The 20,438-nt window shown below is 36.3% G+C and overlaps 1 protein-coding gene across 1 annotated transcript; it reads left to right on the top strand.

Annotated features, from left to right (window-relative positions):
• Positions 1 to 7,257: 7,257 nt before the first annotated feature.
• LOC109100171 (terminal nucleotidyltransferase 5A-like) lies at positions 7,258 to 18,777 on the top strand. Its single transcript, XM_019113668.2, has 2 exons — positions 7,258 to 7,669; positions 16,188 to 18,777. Exons 1-2 carry the CDS (start codon positions 7,514 to 7,516, stop codon positions 17,211 to 17,213), a joined length of 1,182 nt encoding a protein of 393 aa, XP_018969213.1. The 5' UTR covers positions 7,258 to 7,513; the 3' UTR covers positions 17,214 to 18,777.
• The last annotated feature ends 1,661 nt before the right edge of the window (positions 18,778 to 20,438 follow it).

The following is a 20,438-nucleotide window of genomic DNA, read 5'->3' as shown; positions in this document are numbered from 1 at the left end:
AAACATCCAATTTTTAGACATGCAATTGTTTAGAAAAAAAAAAAAAAAAAAAAAAGCTAAGAATGAAGGTTCACCAATTGGTTCTTTTTTATTTGGGATCTTTCCCAAAACTTTTTCCAAAATCTATATCTCAATTTAACATCATATATATAAAAAAGAAAACTGAACTAACATGAAATGTGAAAAATATGGGAAAAAATTTGATAACATGTTGGGAGGATGATTGTTAAAAAAGACAAATATACCTTACTCACCATAAAAAAAATTATAAAAACACAATTTTTTTTTTCTCACTTACATAAACCTTAAGAAAAATAAGTGTGAAGCCGCCCTAACTTTTTTTTTTTTGTCTTCAAGAATTTTTTTTCACCTGCATAGAAGTTTTTAGTTTGCCTGGTAAGACCTTGATTAACTGGTTCAGGTGTGTTTAACTGGGGTTGGTGCTAAATTCTGCAGGACACCGGCCCCTCAGAAGCAGTATTGGACACCCATTGTCTATAACAAGATTATTATCTAAAAATTAGACAGCCATCTCAAAAACCTCTCTGGCTCATACAGGTTTTTTGTTTAGTGAACACATCTGTTTGATGTCTCATCACTGCCTGTCACTGTGAACTTGTTGAATGTGTGCACACATGCACTAGAGTGACACTTCACATCAAGGAAGTGAAGAGGAGGAAATGATCAGTTTTCAAGAAACAAGTACCTTGTCATTTTTCTGTTGTATGACACTTTGTATATACAGTATATTGCATTTTTAAATAGGCTCTGCCATCAGTTTCTGTCTTACATAGCTGACATACTGTGGAATTTAAAAAAGCAGTGTGTGGTTTTGTCTCCAAAAATTTCATAAAGACATGGCAAAAGTAATCCATATGAATCCAGCGGTTTAATCTATGTCTATTGAAGAGACACGATTACTTTACATGACCAAATACTGTTTGGTCAGCCGTGCTTTGCATGACATGAGAGAACAAACGTTATTGGTTTCTGCGCATCAAGCAAGCATGTTTTAGCTTTCGTTTACTATATTTGATGTGCTCTATGTGCATTGATCAATGTTTATATGTACAAACTGTAAAAGCCTAAAATAAATCATATCAAGCGAACATACCCTTTCAGAAAACTTGGGGAATTTAACTAAAAATACATATCACACACAACAATGTGTAAACTACAAAAATGCAAATTTATGAAAATGGTGACATCAAGCGCATACATATCACATGTTTAGTCTATATGTATGTGCACAGATGCATAGTGTTCCTTTACAAAGTGTCATGTGGCAGTGGCAGTAAACATTAATAATTCAGTGTTTTTAGTCATTTTGCAGATCTGAAGTTTTTAGTATATTGTTAAACACCTTGATTCATATGGATTACTCTTATCATTGCTTTATGGACATTGCTTTATGAACATTTTAAATCTTTAAAGTTTGCGTGGAATCAACTTTCAATGGAAGGACAGAAACCTCAAAGATGAACGAAAGTCTTAAAGGGGTCAAATGATGCTGCTAAAAAGAACATTATTTTGTGTATTTGGTGTAATGAAATTAAATCAAGTTTTGCTTTCTCTTTGGAGTGTTACAAGCTCTTGCTGAAGATCTGTAAAGTTGAAAGGACTAAAGTCTCAAACCCATAGAGATATGATGCTCTGCACATTAGGGCTGTTCGAGTCCGATTCCGATTCCTAGTTCACTGTTGTTTTCGATTCTTTTTCAATTCTTGTTCAATTTACACACAAAAAGACGATATGTAAATTGTAATTTTGTCTGCTTTGCCCATGAAATTAGTCATGGCCCACAGCTCAGCAGGGACATGCATTTATCGCATGAAATAAACAAGATATATGTCTAAAATAAATGTGCTGGCTCATAGAAATGTTTAAAAAAATTGTATTTTAGATGGTAATAGAGTGGGGGAACTATGACGTCACTTTGCAGGCGGATCGGCTGTTAGGGTGACACTGGTTCCCTAGACAAAAAGCCTAAGGATTTTTCCATAGGCTTTTGGATTATTGCAAAAAATAAACTCTGTTGTCAACCATAGTTCATGAAACTTACACGTTTTGTCCATCAATATAATCTTCACAAGATAATATAACTTTGATGAATTTTGAAGCCTAAATAAAAACGCCAGAACTTAAAAGCTAAACTTAGGATATAAACGAACTACAACACCAACTGTTTCAAACTTATTTTTAACACGTTCAGTGAAAAGGATTTACTCTGTAAATGAATTTTAAATCATGCTACATGAACCTTTTCATATAAAATGAAATAAATACAAAACTAGAGCCAAACTAAAACTGAAATAAGACATTAATAATAAATAGTATAGTGAATAAATGAAATAATCGTAACTGAAGGACATATGAAAGCACGTATTTCTGTACATTTTGAAATAAGGTGTATTAAAAGTCAATAAATCCTTGGTGAATATGATATATTATTAAAAAAACGTGTCTCACAAAAATATTCAATAAATTTCTAGTGCAATCTAATCTATTAAATAACAGCAGCAGAGTGAGTGAGTTTTTGGATATGGGTAAGATTAAAAACTTATTTTACGTGAATAAAGTAAGTATCCTTGACATTTCAGCTTGTTTAGGGTGGGTAAGTTAACACAAAATGTTATTTTTTTTCCTCTTCTAGAAAATCCTCAAATCTATATGCTCCGTAACAGTTTGAATGTGGCAAGTAAACATTTAAATTTAACCTGGATTTAAGCACTAGCATCGTTAAAGTAGGAAGCTTTCAACTGAGCCGGTCTGTGGTGTTTACATGAAATAATCGTAATGTTTACTTACGAACCCAGTCAATCAGTAGGAAAGCAATAAGTTCATCTCCATCTGAGCTCACTTCTTATCTTTAACCAACAATATAAAATGCGGGATTAATCTTCTAATCTGTAGGTACAAAGTATACTAACAAATTGACCTGAGTCTCACATTCAAACCGCAAAAGTATGATCACACTGGGGTGTAAACTGGTGTACCCGTATCTTGAGCCTGTGCCACGGGACCTGGGGGATTTAACCAAAATCCCCATTCAAAAAAACCCATTGACACGAGGGAAGTTGCTAACTTGGAATCATAGACCAACCGATCTGGTGTAGAGTTCTGTCATGCTTTTGAATCGTTGTGTCGTTCATTCTCTAAGATCAAAAACTTAGTGCAGACATGGTAATTTAAAAATGTTAATATGCGGCGCAAATGCAACGCAAAGCTGCGTAAAAAGGACAGTATAAGTCATTTTCTAATCAGTAATTATGTGTACCCCACTGGATGCAACAAATGGATTCGTATGTAATGGGTTTTCTATTGTTTTTGGAAGCGATTCCCAGTCTTGTGGCGCCGGTGTTCAGCCATGGATGTTTTCTGACCGGACACACGTCACAGTATGTTAAGGGGGCGTAACATTTCCATCACACACGCTTGAGGTATTCGGCAAATCCAATCACAAAGCACTGGATAGCTGGCCAATCAGAGCACACCTTGCTTTTCAGACCGATGAGCCTTGTAAAAATCGATGTGTTTCAGAATAGCATAGAGGAGAAACAATAATGCACAGTATGTGGAAAATATGTGTGTTTTTGAACCTTGTTAAAAAACCGCATAAACACATCTCATTAGACCAAATACACAAAATAATGTTCTTTTTAGCAGCATCATATGACCCCTTTAAAGACCCATCTCTTTAACCTGGTTTACACATAACACACTAACATATATCTATTCCGTTAAACGATTGTAAGGCTGCATTAAGTCAACCGGAACTGGGAACACTTCCCATAAGACCCAATGTTACATCGTAAAAAGAATGGGACCTACACTAATATTATTCTGTTTCTTTCTTATTCCGATGTCACCATAGCCACCAGATCCAGTCTGTATCCAGTCCAGATGGTGGAACAGTACTTAGAGATGACATCTATAGCCCTGAAGCGGAGACCATGTCAACTATAGATGAGCCCCAGAGACAGATCCCCAGTGAAGACCTCATCATCTAGACGGCCATCGGGAAAAGACCACGGAAATCAGACGAGTCCTCTGCACAATTTGAATTTGTTGCAACCTAGAATTAAACTGCTGGTGTCTGGCCAGAGGAGAACGACACACTATTTCGACACACAATTTCCGTGTTTAATGCTGTAAAGCTGCTTTGACACAATCTGCATTGTAAAAACTTCTATATACATAATGGTGACTTGACTTGACTTGTCTATTTTGAGTTTATAATGAGGACTGTTATTATATTTCTATGCAGTGATGCCGCAGGGTTCTCTGGACCAGAGCTCATCTCAGACATTCAAAAAGACAGTGGAAATGTGTGCTGTACTCAGATGAGTCCACATTTCAACTTGCTTCTGGGAACAATGGATGTCATGTTCTCAGTTCCAAAGACCCAAGGGATCATCCAGACTTTAATCAGTGACAGATTAAAGTGTGACAAACGGAATTAAGGTTACAGAGAATGAACAAATGACATATTCTTGATTTTATGGCATTTCCCAAAATCTCCCAACTTTTCTGGAATTGCAAAGATGGGAAACATATGCTCCTCATTTTCAAATTAGCTTCTATTTTAGTGCTTTATATCTTTGTTATAATCAATACAATTTCAAATCTTGCTTTGATTTGTCAGCATGGTATTCCAGCTATAACAATAATATTAATAATAATGAGAAGAATAAGAAATGTTACATGAGCAACAATCAGCATGATTTCTGAAGCATCACATGACACTAAAAGCTGGAGTAATGGAGCTTTATCATGAGAGGAAAACACATTTTAAAATATATTCAGATAGAAATCATTTCTTTCAAATAGTAGATTTCCTGCTTTTATTTTTTATTTTTTTATTTTTATGAAAGCAATCTTACTGAGCAGAGGATATTTGTTTCTAAACCTTTAATAAAAATCTGACCTTTTTTGAATGGTGGTGTAAATTATAGGCTATAATACATAGTTTAAAAGCATGTATTTAATATATAACATCCCACATTAGCCCATATACATATACAGTATTTAAAAAAATATTGAATTGAATGCCAAAAAAGCACGGAATGCCACATGACATTCATCACATATTTGATTTGACTGGATTTGAACTATCATTATCATTAGTTTCCCAATGAGCAAAAAAGCTTTGTAATATAAATTAGGATATATTTATGAGCGTTGAATAATCTTTTTTTTATTATTTTATTTTATTTTATTTTTATTTTATTTTATTTTATTTGGTATTCAGTCATTGATGGAAATGATACACCATCTAGTCTGAAAGCGGTAGTAACACTACTACAATTGCCAAGATATTTATAGTAACATTTGTGAACATTAAAAAAGCTCTGTTAAAGCAGCACAAACTATAAGACAAATGTTTTAGCAGTGCAAATATGAGTTTGTATAGCTGTGTGATTCAGTACAGCACGGAAATACCACAAATGATAGAGAATCAATCAATCGTGTATATCTGAATGTGTTGTGACAGCCCGATGGACTAGCATTTGTCACATCTATTCAGTTTCTTAACCTGTTCCTCATGAGCACACCGAGATCATCACAATGAGAGCATTCTAAATGGCTTCTCTTTTGTACTCTCTGCAAGAGTTTCGTTTCTGCCCCCTCACATGATACTTTACACTTAACATGCTGGTCGACTTGATGACGTCTTTTAAATGGCCAGCAGCTATAGATCATATATCTATGACGGAATAGAAGCAGGATTAAAGTCATATACAAGCAGCGTTTCGAGCTAAGGACATTCTCTGTTTGCTAGAAGGAGCCTGGAAAAATAAAGGATGTTTGCAGAGGTAAGGCCTTACTGTTTGACCAGGTTATAAAAGGCCTGAACTTCCTTTGGGACTTATCAAATATAATACCAGACCCAAAGTTTACGACTTACAGGAGCCAAATCAACAAGGCAATAAATTGCATTTATAAAAGGCATAATATTGTTAAAAATTGGCAGTCGTTCTATCTGATCTGACCCTTAAAATTACTTTCATTGGTGTTTCATTTGGCTGTTGATTCAGTCATAATAGACATCTATATACTGTATCTCTCTCTCTCTCTCTCTCGATACATTTGTATAAAACCATTTAATTTGAATCTCACCACAGTGAACACAGTTTTGGTTCCCTAACAAAATACTTTTACAGTGCAGATCAAAAATAGTTTTCACCGCAGCAGTAAAACTGTCTCATTATCTACTGAGCTCATTCAAGGTGTCATATTTTTTTTTCTGCTTATCATTCACATTCTCCACTTTATTGCTCTGTTCAGCTTATGTCTATATGTTGTTCTGTAAATTGCCTTCCTATAGTACATGCATAATGTTTATAGAATGTTGTTCTATGGTACTCCCTTGTAATAAATGTTTTATACAAATTATTATGAATAATTTTCAGTTTAGATGGCTTGAAACCACCCAGAGCACTACTCCAACTTCACATAAAGAGATATCAGATTTCCAGTATATGTGTACAAATGATATTGTCTTCAGTTTCATTTCCTTTTCAGCTGAGTTCTCATGCTTATGAAAAACTAAATACTGTATATTAAATTTTTGGACAAAAGAAAAATATATAACAGGTTACTTAACTCTTTTTTTAGAACAGCTGCTGTAATAACACTGTAACAACTGACAGATTGTGTCACAATGGCACAGTAACCAGAGACAAATGGCATTTAACCAGCTTATAAAGCAATGAGAGAAATACATTTCTGTACAACCTACACTTTCTGGAAGATGTACAAAAGCTGTCAGGTACAAATATGTACCATTAAGGTCTAATATGTACACTTTGGGTGCTAATATGTACTTTTAAGGTATTTATATGCATGCTTTAGGGGTAAATAAGGTAAAAAATGTGTACTTTTTAAAAAGGTACCACCCAGTGACATCTTTTGAACCTTTTTTTTTCATGAGAGTGTATATATTTAGGCAAAAATATATTGTAAGTGAAACGCTTAAGGGTTTGTGCGACTCCTGACACTGAGAACACAATGTGAATAGATTATCATAGATGTACTAATGAACAAGCTCTGTAATAAACTAACTAGCTTTGTGAATCCTGGTTTGTGTTTACAACAAAGCGAACACATGCTCCTACACAGCCATACGCTCCTCCCACAGCCAATGAGCGCAGCGGGGAATGTGACGTAGCCGAGGTGGGCGGGCACATGGACTTCAGTTCTTATGGACGTTCTAATTATTCATAAAGCGGACCAATTGAGCGGCGTATGTAAATGAGTGAGGTTTAAATGTATTTGTAGGCTTATTCCAGACTAAGTGAATGAACGCTGGACTGGAGTGAGTAGCGCGAGTTCGTCTGTGCATCGATAATTATCTGGATTCTCTTGCGTTGATAAAATAACCTTTAAAACCCACGCTTTGAAACCGAATTGACGTTCTACTCCTAAACCGAAATAACCGGAGGTCCTATAGTCGGGGCACCCAGCTGCCATCCAGCGAGCAGACGCGAGTCTTCAGCGGACTGATCTCGCCATGTCCTCCGCGGATGTGTCGGAGCAGAGCCGGCGCTGCTGTGTTTTGTCGTGGGAGCAGGTGCAGCGTCTGGACTCCATCCTGGGAGAGTGTGTCCCGATCCACGGCCGAGGAAACTTCCCCACACTCTCCGTTCAGCCGCGGCATATCGTACAGGTACAGGATCTCATACTCACATAGTACAGTACGAAACCTCGCTTGAACTCGCTACTTAATGGGGTGTCTATGTTAAAAATTGAATGCAATAAGAAATGTGGATAGAACTGCGTTTCCAAGTGTTACAATAATCTGCAACATTCCTGAAGGATTGTAATTAATTCTGTCTGACACAAAGCAAAACAAGGCACCGTAAGATAACACTGTTACGATTACAATTTCTTTTCTTCACAAATGCTCACAAAAAATAATAATAAAAAAAAATATATATATATATATAATATATATATATATATATTACTTATTACTTATTATATATATATATATATATATATAAGTACAGTATTACTATTATCTATAGCTATACTATTATCAAAAGCACTGTATTTACATACTGTACTTAAAATGTAGGACTATTATTCATAATAATCAGCGGCTGTATTACAGAAACATTCCATCTTAATTCTTGATTTAAGATTTGAAAAAGTTCTGTTTCCCAATTCAAATGGTCATGGTTACGAAACAGATAGGATTCTAATGATTTTTCTGTACAACACCAGAATGACAAAAAAAAAAAAAAAAAAAAAAAATAAATATATATATATATATATATATATATATATATATATATATAAAAAAATAATATCAGATATAATATCAATAATATCATAATATAATAATATAAGATTTATAATATATAATATATATTCCATATATAAAAATAATATCAGATATTATATCAATAATATCATAATATCAGAATGACAAAAAAAAATATTATATATAATATATATTCCATATATAAAAATAATATATATTCTAAGTAATATATATATAATTTTTTCCCCCAAGTAACAAAGTTACTTATATAGGATATATAGAATATGTAGGCCCTTCATTGTTGCCAAGCGACATTTAGAAACTGAATGTGTGGTCATGGGTATGAGTTTATTGGCTATTTTATAATGTTTTAACCTCATCCATCTAGAGCAGGATTGGATTTATGAAATCATATTTACATAAGGATCATTGTTTATGAGAAATGACTTGTTAATCCATGCTATTTCTCCGGTGTCATGAACAGTTCACTGTCATTCAGGAAATAATTGGATGATTAATCTGCATTATCAGCCGAAATGAAATGATAGTAAACCTGTTCACTCGTGTCAGTAGAGATGTATTAATGTAATAATAACTTACAAATGTTTATGCATTGACATCTTGATGCACAATGAGGTATTGTTAAAAAAAGTTAAAATACTAGTGTTTAAGGATCTGTTGTAGTGTTTTTCAAGTGTAAGTTTTTAAGCATCTTCATCTTACATTTCAGTATAATCTGTCAGTTTCACAGCGAGTTGCCAAGAAGATTATTTTTCATGATTATTTTACTGTAATAGATACATTCTTTTGCAGTCAGTCATGATTTTTGCAGTCTTACTGGAAAAGGTATGTGTGGCAGCTTTTCTTCTGTGCTGAATTCCAGCAGATATCAGCAGGTGTTTGTGCAATCACTTCACTTCTCTCCGTTTAATCTGTTTAACATCCAGAGAGACTCATATTACTTATATTATTCCATACACACACATACACTCAACAGATTCATTTTTTTAAATAATAATAATAATAATAATAATAATAATAATAATAATAATAACAAACAACTAGAATAAAGTTTTGAGCATAGATAATTTTTATTAGCAGAGATAAATGTTTCAAACTTATACTTCTGTATACTTCAACATTTTGTGTGACTAATTAAAAAGCCTCTGGGTCTGCTTATTTTATTTTTATTTTTTAAAGAAATGGAGTATTTCCCTTCATTTGGCTTGTTTTAATTGCAACCTCACTGTTGCAAGGAAGCCAGTTCACACAATTAACCATGAAACAAGATATATATAGTATTTTTTACCCAGCCATATTAAATGGGCTATTTAAAATTAGGCCACTCTCTGATGACATCACTGACCTTTCAGACGAATGTGCTCATTACTGTACCATCTGGTTGTATCTAAAGTGTGAACCACATAAATGTCCAGAAGGTTTTAGGTCTTGCAGTATCCCATCTTTAATTAAATTTTTGATTGTCTTTATGAAAACTATCCACTTTTATTATAAATAAGACTCTCTCAAAAAGCTCATTTACATGATGAACAGTTATTACAGTTACTCTACAGTTCATGGTTACAACCTACCAACTGTAGTCTTGCATAGCCAGACTTTTGATTTAGCATAAAATCTGGTTCACTTTGCAGTTTAGGCTGGTCAAAACTACCTGTTTAGACAGGATGAGACTGTCTGACTGACATATAAAGCAACCAAACGCAGCTTGTCTCGTTTAGGAGCAGGTTTATCTGAAAGTATTTTTAAAAACCCTAAATATTCTGTACTTAAAACACCTTTATTACTTTCCATCCAATTACGTTCACAGAATTACTGTCCATCCAAACGTAATAAGTACAGATTATTTCCCAGACAGAAGACAAACGATATACAATTCTGCTCATGATTATGTAGTTTGCTCGCAACTGCCTCAAAAACTCTCATCAATTATCATTGTTACTCTTATTTCTAATATCTTTAAAAGATTTGAATCAAGTCCAGTGATTAGTTCATTCTTACACAGAATCCTTTACACTGAATAAAATTCAACTTGAAAACTTAAGTTCAGTTGCTGCCTTAACTTGGATGTACAACCTGTGCATCTCAACTGTTAAGTAATATTCTGGCAATCTTGATTGGAGCTTGCCATATTTTTGTAGTTTTGTCTACAATATAACACATGTACAACTACCAGGATGCAAACTTTCAAATTTGTTGGTCATCATCCCACCAGAAGGTTGTTTGTTTCCTGGTATCAGTATTTGGTGTTGTTGTAAAGCATTCACCGTCCTTAAAACCAAGTGCAGAAAGAACACTCTTGACACAAATCACCACTATTTCATTTTTCTCAGTGGTATCATTACTGCAGTGTTGCTTGGCTTACACTGGCCTGTTTAGCAGACAAAGTTGGCTTGTTTGTGGCACATAAGGTTAACAGTGGATTAATCCTGTTGGAAACAGTAGACTTGTGGGCCAGAGCTGACATGGCATCCATGTGGTAAAGAAGAGCCTGGTAAGTCTTTCTGTTTGGCCAGAGTGTAAACTAAGTCCTCAGGATTACATATTTTTTTTTTTTTTTTTTATCTGAAAGGATACACAGACTCCACATCTAAGCCATTCCCATTGTTCCAGTCTTAGAACAGGTGCTTTTCTCAGTATGTGAATGGATGTCTTAAAGGAATTCATCCCTCCAGCATGTAACATAATCCTGGTTAAAACCAGGGGCTGGAATCAGTGTGAGGTCTAGATTACACCATTGGTCTCAAACTCAATTCCTGGAGGGCCACAGCTCTGCACAGTTTAGCTCCAACCAGCTCCAAATCACACCTGCTCGGAAGTTTCTAGTGATCCTGAAGACCTTGATTAGCTGGATCAGGTGTGTTGTGTTGATTAGAGTTGGAGTTAAACTGTAATAACCCTCCTGGAATTGAGTTTGAGACCAGTGGATTACACCATACACCCTTACCTGCAGGGGGAGCTAATCAACAGCCTTTTTAACCTTATTTTAGTGTAAAATGCATCTTTTTGAAAAATAGTGGTAATATTGGCCTCCATAGAAAATAGAAATTCAAAATAAATACAATAAACAAAAAAAAAGTTTAAATTTTAAGTTTCGTCATCATTTACGCATGTTGATCTAAACCTGTAAGACTTTGTGTCAAGTGTAGACCTTATGTAGCTCAGCCTACAAAGAGCTGCACTCTTTGTCTTCTGTCTTTTATTTCCACAATGTGAAGGTAAGGTCATGTGAATTTATGAATAAACCACTCGGTTTAAAATCTTCTCGGTCTACTGCCATTTGTTATGACATCCGCTTCAACTTTACAATGCACATGATAACTTTCGTTAACTCTACAATAAGTAAATCCACTTCAAGCGCTAATTATCCTTCAACAGTGATCCTATAGTGCTACTGAAAAAAAGACAAAATTCAAAGATGGCTGAGCACTTGTTATTTACTTTACTAGATACTTGAAAAAAGTAATCTTATTACGTAACTCGTGTTGCTTGTAATGCGTTACCCCCAACACTGATCATTTGGCTTCAGAAGACTACAGTGCTCGAGTCGTGTGGACCAACATCCCTAGTGTTCATTTTGAAAAAGAAAAAAAAAAGTGCTTTGGACATGGTGGGATTTTCTTTTGTCATCCGCAGAAAAAAATAAATAAAAATTTATTGGTATAGAATAGCTTAAGGGTGAGCAAATTATGACACTTTTCATTTTGGGTTATTGTTTGGAAAATCAGATGAATGATTCTTTAAACAAAGTCTTTACTAATGAAGCTCAGAACTGGTGTAATGGAAGTTACGTATGAGTAAGTGCTTACAGCTTTATCCAAGCTTCATATAACACCTAGGATTATCCACATGGCCATCCAATAGCTTGAATTTCAAAGATTCCGTTGAGTGAATTTTTGGGAAAGATTTAATGGGTAAAACTCTTCATAGTCTATTCTAGTACAGTGGATTCACTGACTCATGTCCTGAGCCTGGGCCAGTGTCAGACACTCGTAAGTGGTTCATTCATCTCCCTTACATTTGGCAGTTCACTGTGCTCACAGTGGTTGTCGGTGTCCAGGGGGCAATGATGCTGTTCTGCTGGCCTGTTCCCCAGCCTGAACCTGTAAAATGTAGTGTTGAAATCTGCCTTGCAGTCATCCCACAAATAAAACAGAGGACCTTTTTTAGTTAGGTTGGAAAACCAAACAGGACGTGAGTTTACGTGTCACTAAGGCGTTGTCATCTGCAGTCAGACCAGTGCATTTGTGGCTTTTTACAAGTTTTTCACATAGGATCAAAGGAAGTAGCCTTGTGGTTTTACCTTGTACAGAATACCAGATCTCTTTGGTTTAAACAAGGGATGCCCAATCCTACTTCTGGAGATCTACAGTACCTACCTGCAGAGTTCAGTTTCAACCCTGATCAAACACACCTGTCTGTAATTATCCAGTGCTGCTGAAGATCCTAATCAGCTGGCTCAGGGGTTGGAGCTGAACTTTGGAGGTAGGTAGACCTTTAGGGACCGTTTACACCTGGTCACTTCATGAGTTTTTTCTGATCGGATAGCTATACAATCATCAAAAGACCAGGTGTAAATGCCCTCCGAACCACATTCGAGAAGGATATAAATCCGAACGCTCAAACCACTTCAGGAGGTGGTCTGGGACACATTCCAGACAAAACTGGACAATGCATCTGATTGTTGAAACCACATATGCTAATTTTACTCCTACCAAATCGTTAAAAATAATAAATGTGTGAGAGCGTGTTATAGGCTATATTGCATTATAGTCAGATATGACAGCGCTAATGCAACACGCATTGCCGCGGATGAGTAGCTGAGCATCTCTTCATCAAGCTGCCGCGCAAACTGCCGCGAATGAAACTGAAAGTAAGGCACAGACATTCACACAATCATCTTCATTAAAAGTAGTGTGACTAACCTATCTTTCCACCTATTACGCCCTTCGATATCCAAAAAAGGTTATAATCAATAAATGAAGCTGATAATTAATAAGATTCAGCACTTATCTTTTGATTTAGTTGACGTGAACTCTGTTTAATATAGCACAGGAACTGAAGATCGGATTTATATCCGTTTTGCGATGACACTTTTATGTGGCCAAGTGTAAATGGAAATGTTTTAACAAATCAGACAAATATCCGATCAGCGAAAACGCATGAAATGACCAGGTGTAAACAGGCCCTAGAGACAGGATTGGGCACCTCTAATTTAAATGGATATTTATATAATGAAAGTAAATATTGTGATCACAATAAATGTGCGCTTTTTTGTCGTCACTGGCTTGATAGAGGTTCAGCAATCGCTGTTGGCTTTTTATTGTGCCATGTATTTTAAATAGTTAATTTTAAAGAGCCTTTCTCAAGATTTTGCATTAATTTGGCTGTCTTTTTAGAGTCTCTCTCTCTCTCTCTCTCTCTCTCTCTCTCTCCCTCTCTCTCTCTCTCTCTCTCTCACACGCTCTCTCTCTCTCTCTCTCACTCTCTCTCTCTCAGTGTGTGAGTGTTTGTGTGCTGTTAGTGAACATGTTCTGTGTATGAGCACTCTTTATTTTAAGTTCTCTGTTAACTATGACTTTTTTTTTTGTATAAACTCCCAATTTGCTGCCTACTAATAGTTAGAGTAAAGTAGTTGGTAGGTTTAGGTATGGGATGGGATGGATTATTAAGGGTTCTGAAATATGGTCATGCAGAATAAGGTAATAAAATGTGCTTTATAATGACTAATAAACAGCCAATATGCTTCTGTTACGCATGTTAATAAACAACTAGTTAATACTGAGAATTTGTCTGTAAACTAAATGTTTAGTGCATGCTGCCAAAAAATTATTAATTGTAATTATAAAATACAAATTTTAGTTAGCCATCTGCCTGAAAGTGTTAGGTTACCACTGTAATGAACTAGTTCTCCATGCTGGAAAAATGGTTTTCCGGCAGCTCTTTTTTATGGTCATTCAAATGCATAATTCCATTTGTGGAAATGGATCTGAAAGCTTCATTTTATGTCCCGACCTTTGCTATATCCCGGAAAACCAACATTTGTTCTGGAGCACTGTGTCGTTATTCATATTGAGTGCTTTTCCAGCATCTTCTAGTTTGTTTTTTTAACTCAGATTTTTCACCTGGTCGTTTTTAGACTGGTTGTCAGAAGTGTTCAGACGGATATCTGGTGATGAAATGAAAAGTTTGGCATTTAGTTTCTGAAAGCTACAGATACTGCTGGGATTATGTAACTCTGGAGACAAATAGGTCAACCACTATCATGTGGTGTGATGGGTAGACAATGCGTAAGCCCACATTCATAAATCAGATAGAGACAAAGAGAAAGGAAAAAGTGGTACAAACAATATATAGCAACGCATATTAACACCTTAGTCAGTGCATAACATTACACTGATAACCACCCAGAACACAACCGTATAGCAATGCTCTGAAAGCCACATGTATCATGTAAGAAGCCTAATATCAATGCTCCCACAACCACCCACAACACCCCTAGCATCATGGTGGTGATGTTTTCTTCATCGGATCCACTTACTTCTCTTCTGCTCTGGCTGGTCAATAGACTAGAAATAGACTAGAGAACTAGAGTAAAGAGTTTCACAGATTCTCAATTTTCTAGGTCTTTGACCCAGACTAAATCACATCTTGTCAAGTTGAGTGGAGATTCTCCATTTTTTTTAATGCTCTTGGATGCACTACTCGGTTGATTAAATATGTGGGTCACACTCAATCTAATATAATGCTCCATTTATTTTATAGCTATTTCTCTCTAATCACTGAGAATGTCAATTGTTTTAAAAGCTGTTCATTAGCTGATGTCAGCTGGCTTTGGAGTCTCTTTGGAGGCCTTCTTGACTGTGTGTTTGAGAGAAAGATGTACAGATTAAGGACAGAAAAGCAAGAAAGCTGCCAGGACCAGCAGTGACTTGTCATTTCCCAGGGAAAACAGAATCCGTCGTCCAGTGAAGAGTTACATCTCAGTTCTCACCTGTGTTCAGTCTGATAGAGGTGTGTGTTTGTTTCTGAGAACTCGGAGGTTGTGTGCAGAAGCTTACTTAGATTACAGTACTGCACTGCATGAACCTCAGAAAGAAAGGTTGCCATTTTCTTCTATTGTAGCTGGTCTGTTAAACCAACGCAATTTCTCTTCTTCTTGAATGTCTAGGCTTGTAGTGCCTTCAATGGTGAAACTGTTTTCTTGTGCCTTGTGGATGCCCAGGTTTAATGTGGCAAAACATTTCAAATGAGGTGTGACCAGGGTCGCATTTAAAAAGCAACCAATTCAGTCAAAATAGATCAAAATCAATTATGTAAGGGGTGATTTTGTGAATTGTGAATGATGGGCTTGCAACTTTCTGAACGAGGCTTGCAATCCTACAGAAACTGTGGGGTTGGACAAAGTTTTCTGGGTCCTACGCCTTCCACAGAAGACATAAATACATATAAATACATTTAGACCACTTAAATTAAAGAGTGCTGTCAAGACGTGAAGAGGCACCTCCCGATTTTGCTGAGTTAGATGTGTTCCTGGAACAACATTTTAATCCAAAAATGTAGTCTTGACCCTATCCCTACACTTAAACCTAACCTTAACCATAAGTAATCCCTAAAATCAGAGGAAATGATAGATGGATGACACTGATGTACAAGAACCAAACACTGATTGTAAGCCTAAACTTCACAAAAACTATAAGCTAGTTCTTCAAATCTGATTAGTTAATCACAATGTTGTTCCAGGGTCAACAAAGATGTTGATCCAGGAACATGTCGCACTTGGTAAATTCAGGTTGTGCATGGGAAGAGACTTTCAACCAGTAAAACACAAAATGTTTTTGAACCAAATCACCTACCCTGCCTTTAATAGTGTCTCTTTCTGTGTCTCCTTCACCTGTAGGTGGTGCGTGCTCGTCTGGAGGAGCGAGGCGTAGCAGTGCGCGATGTGAAGCTGAACGGTTCAGCTGCCAGCTATGTGCTCCACCAGGACACTGGCCTGGGCTACAAAGACCTGGACCTGATCTTCGGCCTGAGTCTGACCGATGACAGGACCTTCCGTCTGGTGAAGGACGTGGTGTTGGACAGCCTCCTGGAGTTCCTGCCCACTGGCGTGAGCCGGGACCGCATCAATGCCCTGACCCTGAAGGAAGCGTACGTGCAGAAGCTGGTGAAGGTTTGCAACGACACGGACCGCTGGAGCCTCATCTCACTTTCCAACAACACTGGCAAAAATGTGGAGCTAAAGTTTGTGGACTCCCTGCGACGGCAGTTTGAGTTCAGCGTGGACTCTTTTCAGATCGGCTTGGACTCGCTGCTGCTTTTCGACCGCTGCTCCGAGACCCCCATGTCCGAGAGTTTCCATCCCACTGTGCTCGGAGAGAGCATGTTTGGAGACTTTAAAGAAGCGCTGGGACACCTACACGCCAAAATCATCGCTACGCACAGTCCGGAAGAGATCCGTGGCGGCGGGCTCTTGAAGTACTGCCACCTGCTGGTAAGAGGTTTCCGTCCAGAGTCCGAGATGCAGATGAAGACGCTCCAGCGCTACATGTGCTCACGCTTCTTCATCGACTTCCCAGACATCAATGAGCAGCAGAGGAAGCTGGAGGCGTACCTGCAGAACCACTTTAACGGCATAGAGCACAAGCGGTACGATTGCCTCGTGACTCTCCATCGCGTGGTAGATGAAAGCACCGTGTGTCTCATGGGTCACGAGCGGAGGCAGACGCTCACGCTCATCTCCTCTCTGGCACTACGTGTGCTGGCCGAACAGACAGCGATTCCTGCACTGTCTAATGTTACGTGTTACTACCAACCGGCGCCCTACGTCAGAGACGTCAACTTCAGCAACTACTATATAGCACATGTGCACTCGCCTATTTCCGCCTGTAACAACTCCTATCAGACATGGCTGCCTTGTAGCTGAGCTATAAAGGGACGAAAACACTGCTGGGGAATATTTGCAGTTTTCAGATGATGTTTGGTTAAAATCCTCAGACTTTCCGGGGGAGTCTCATTGCAACATGTTGATGTCACAACTCACAGAAAAAGAACATATATTTTGCGTAAAGAAATGACCATTTCTCAGTTGAGATTCTCTTTATACTTTCATATTTTTATGAGAATTAAAGTAAAATCAAGACATTACAACAAATACTACACATTTTAGGATTTGGGAAATTATTGTACTTAGTTTTTCTTTAAAATCATTTTATGATGACAAAAAAAAAAAAAGTCTTAATGGTCTTACAAGTAGGCTTAAATTTCTTTATGCATAATATTGTTTCTTATTTTTTTCCTTGTGATTTTGAGCTGAAATATGACCCAGACATGTTTTTTTGTAAGGTTTCATGAGATTCACTATCCAATTTTACATTTTTTTTTTCTTTTGTTTTAAATTGGATAGAGACCAAATGTGTCTTTATGTGGATGCCACCAATCCACCTCAGTTTCACTAAACTCTACTATACTGGAAGACTTAAAATATTTCAGATTGCTCTCAAAATCTTTTTTGAGGATTTTGTCCAGTGCGGATGAAACGACAACAATGATCATTGGGAGGAAGGTGGGAAAATGTCTAAAGCACTTCTCTACTCTATGTATGTGTAACCCATTCATGTTATATAAGTGAAACATTTTTAAGTTATGAAACCGCTTTTGTTGAAGTTATGAAAAAAAGAAACAAACAAAATCAACAAAACAGTAAAGCTGGGAGACTATGTTCAGTTCTGACCGTGGTTTGCTACTTTTCTTATTTGAAAAACTGAGGACCAAAGACTTTAGATGTTGAAGTTTAAGTGGAATGTTATTTCTGTTATTTCAAGTGCCTGAAACCAACTAAAAACTGACATGTATGTAAATTAAAAATGTTTATTGTTTTGTTCTCCAGGCTACTGTATAGTACAGTATTTTTTATTTTCAGGGTAATGGCATTTCCTTTCCAAATCATTAAAAAAAAAAAGAAAAAAGAAATACAGCTAAAATTGCTTCTAGTCTTTTTGCCTATATTTGTAGAAATGCGTGCACATATATCACAATAAAAAGAGTATAGGAAAATAATCATATTCATGGAGTGTTACAAAATTCATAACATGAATGTTGCTAAACTTTATGGTGGATGATATTTTTACTCCTTTTTTCTTACGCAATTTTTAATTTGTTTATGCAATAAAAAAACAACACCTCTTAACAAGTATTATGGCACTAATGAAATAATTAATTGCTATTGTGATGAACCTTTGGTTGCTCTATATGGACACCTCTGTGAATTTGGGGAGAACTTCTTTAACACATCCACTAATCAACTAATTTCAATCAACAAATCTCCAGTTGATTGAAAATCATTCCAAAAAATTACCTGGATGCCAAATGATTAAAAGTCATTTCAAAAATGGCTCAGAAAAGTAGTTGAAGATTTGAGAAAAGATATTGTAGCATTTGAGCACAGATGCCTTGTTATTTTATTATCTAATAAAATGACATTCAGATATTTTAATGTCTAAATACTTTTTTGGGCTACTGTAATGTAGGTCTGTGGGATGTGGAGGGTTTATATCACTCATAGGGCAGGCTGTGCATGTGTTGGCTGTGTTGCGCTCATTGTTGCTGAGGACACAGCTGATGAACAGCTGTTAGGAGAGCAGTGAATGTGCTGCTTGCTGAATATGCAGTTTAGATACAGACGCGCCACATGTTGTTGTACTCTGTGTATATGCTACAGGCCATCATTCAAGTCACTGGCGTCACGGTACCTAATGTACCACTGACTAATAATATCATTCAGTGCGACAGACAGGAAGCTGTGCCATGGGCTGTTCTTAAACTGAGATATCAGGTGTGTACAGCACATGTGTTTAGCTCAGAATGGATATTTACTGCTTTTAACCCTTCCGAAAAAGAAGTACAATGAATGTGCACTTGTAGTGTACTTCAAATCTAAAAAGGATATTTAAAAAAGAAGAAAATATAACATGAATTAAATAAAAGACCCTTTACGTCTGCTTAAAGAGAGTTCACGTTCATAATTCTTAAAGGGATAGTTTACCCATAAATGAAAATTCTGTGATTAATTACTCATCCTCATGTTGTGCTAAACCCGTAAGACCTTTGTTCATCTTCAAAACACAAATTAAGATTTTTGATGAAATCCAAGAGCTTTCTGACCCTCCATAGGCAGCAATGCAACTGAAATGTACCAAGACCCAGAAACGTAGCAAGGACATCATTAAAATAGTCCATGTGACATCAGTGGTTTAACCTTATTTTTTACAAAGCAGTGAGAATACTTTCTGTTTGAAAACAAAACAAAACGAACAAACAAACAAAAAACCTTTATTCAAAAATTCTTCTCCTTTGCGTTACCCTAGGGTGCCATTATAAAGAGTACCACAATGTATGCACATACGTTCCTTTGCACGTAAACAAGGCTCTTGCTAATGGCGGAAGACCTGATATGGAGGAAAAATAAAGTTGTCATTTTTGTTTTCTTTGCGATGTCATAGCTATACGTTTCTGGGCTTGGGAACATTTCAGCGTTGCTGTCTATGGAGGGTCAGAAAGCTCTCGGATTTCATCAAAAATATCACAATTTGTGTTCCGAGAATGAACGGAGGTCTTACAGGTTTGGAACAACATGAGGGTGAGTAATTAATGGCTGAATTTTCATTTTTTGGGTGAACTATTTAATTTTAAGAAATATTTTTGATGAAATCTGAGAGCTTTCTGAACCTCCATAGACAGCAAGGGTACAACCATGATCAAGGCCTATAAAGGCACTAAGGACATCGTTAAAATAGTCCATGTGCCATCAGTAGTTTAACTGTATTTTTTTTATGAAACTACGAGAATACTTTTTGTGCCCCCCCCCCCCCCAAAAAAAACAACAAAACAAAACAAAAAAACTTTATTCAACGTTTTTTTTCTCTTCCGTGTCAGTTTTCGACATGCATTCACAAGAGTACCACGATGCATGTGACACATCTACTTAAGTTGCACTTTTGATTTCAACTAATTTAATATAAATTCATCTTAATTTATTTAAAAATAAAGAGTTAAGAGTTAAGTGTCTGAAAACATCACAATAAGTTACACTTAAATATATTCTTTGAAAGTATGTTATTTCTGTAATAAGTAAAAGTTATTCATACTTTTT

The sequence above is a fragment of the Cyprinus carpio genome, chromosome B19 (assembly GCF_018340385.1).
Source record: "Cyprinus carpio isolate SPL01 chromosome B19, ASM1834038v1, whole genome shotgun sequence".
NCBI classification, from domain to species: Eukaryota; Metazoa; Chordata; class Actinopteri; order Cypriniformes; family Cyprinidae; genus Cyprinus; species Cyprinus carpio.
The sequence above is the reverse complement of the archived record's forward strand: the minus strand, read 5'-3'. Positions and strand labels throughout refer to the sequence as shown.

What these genes read in the sequence shown, in the direction of transcription:
- LOC109100171 (XM_019113668.2), top strand. Translation starts at nt 7,514, where the DNA reads ATGTCCTCCGCGGATGTGTCGGAGCAGAGCCGGCGCTGCTGTGTTTTG. An exon ending in AGCCGCGGCATATCGTACAG is followed by an intron (nt 7,670 to 16,187) that starts GTACAGGATCTC and finishes CTTCACCTGTAG; the next exon opens with GTGGTGCGTGCTCGTCTGGA.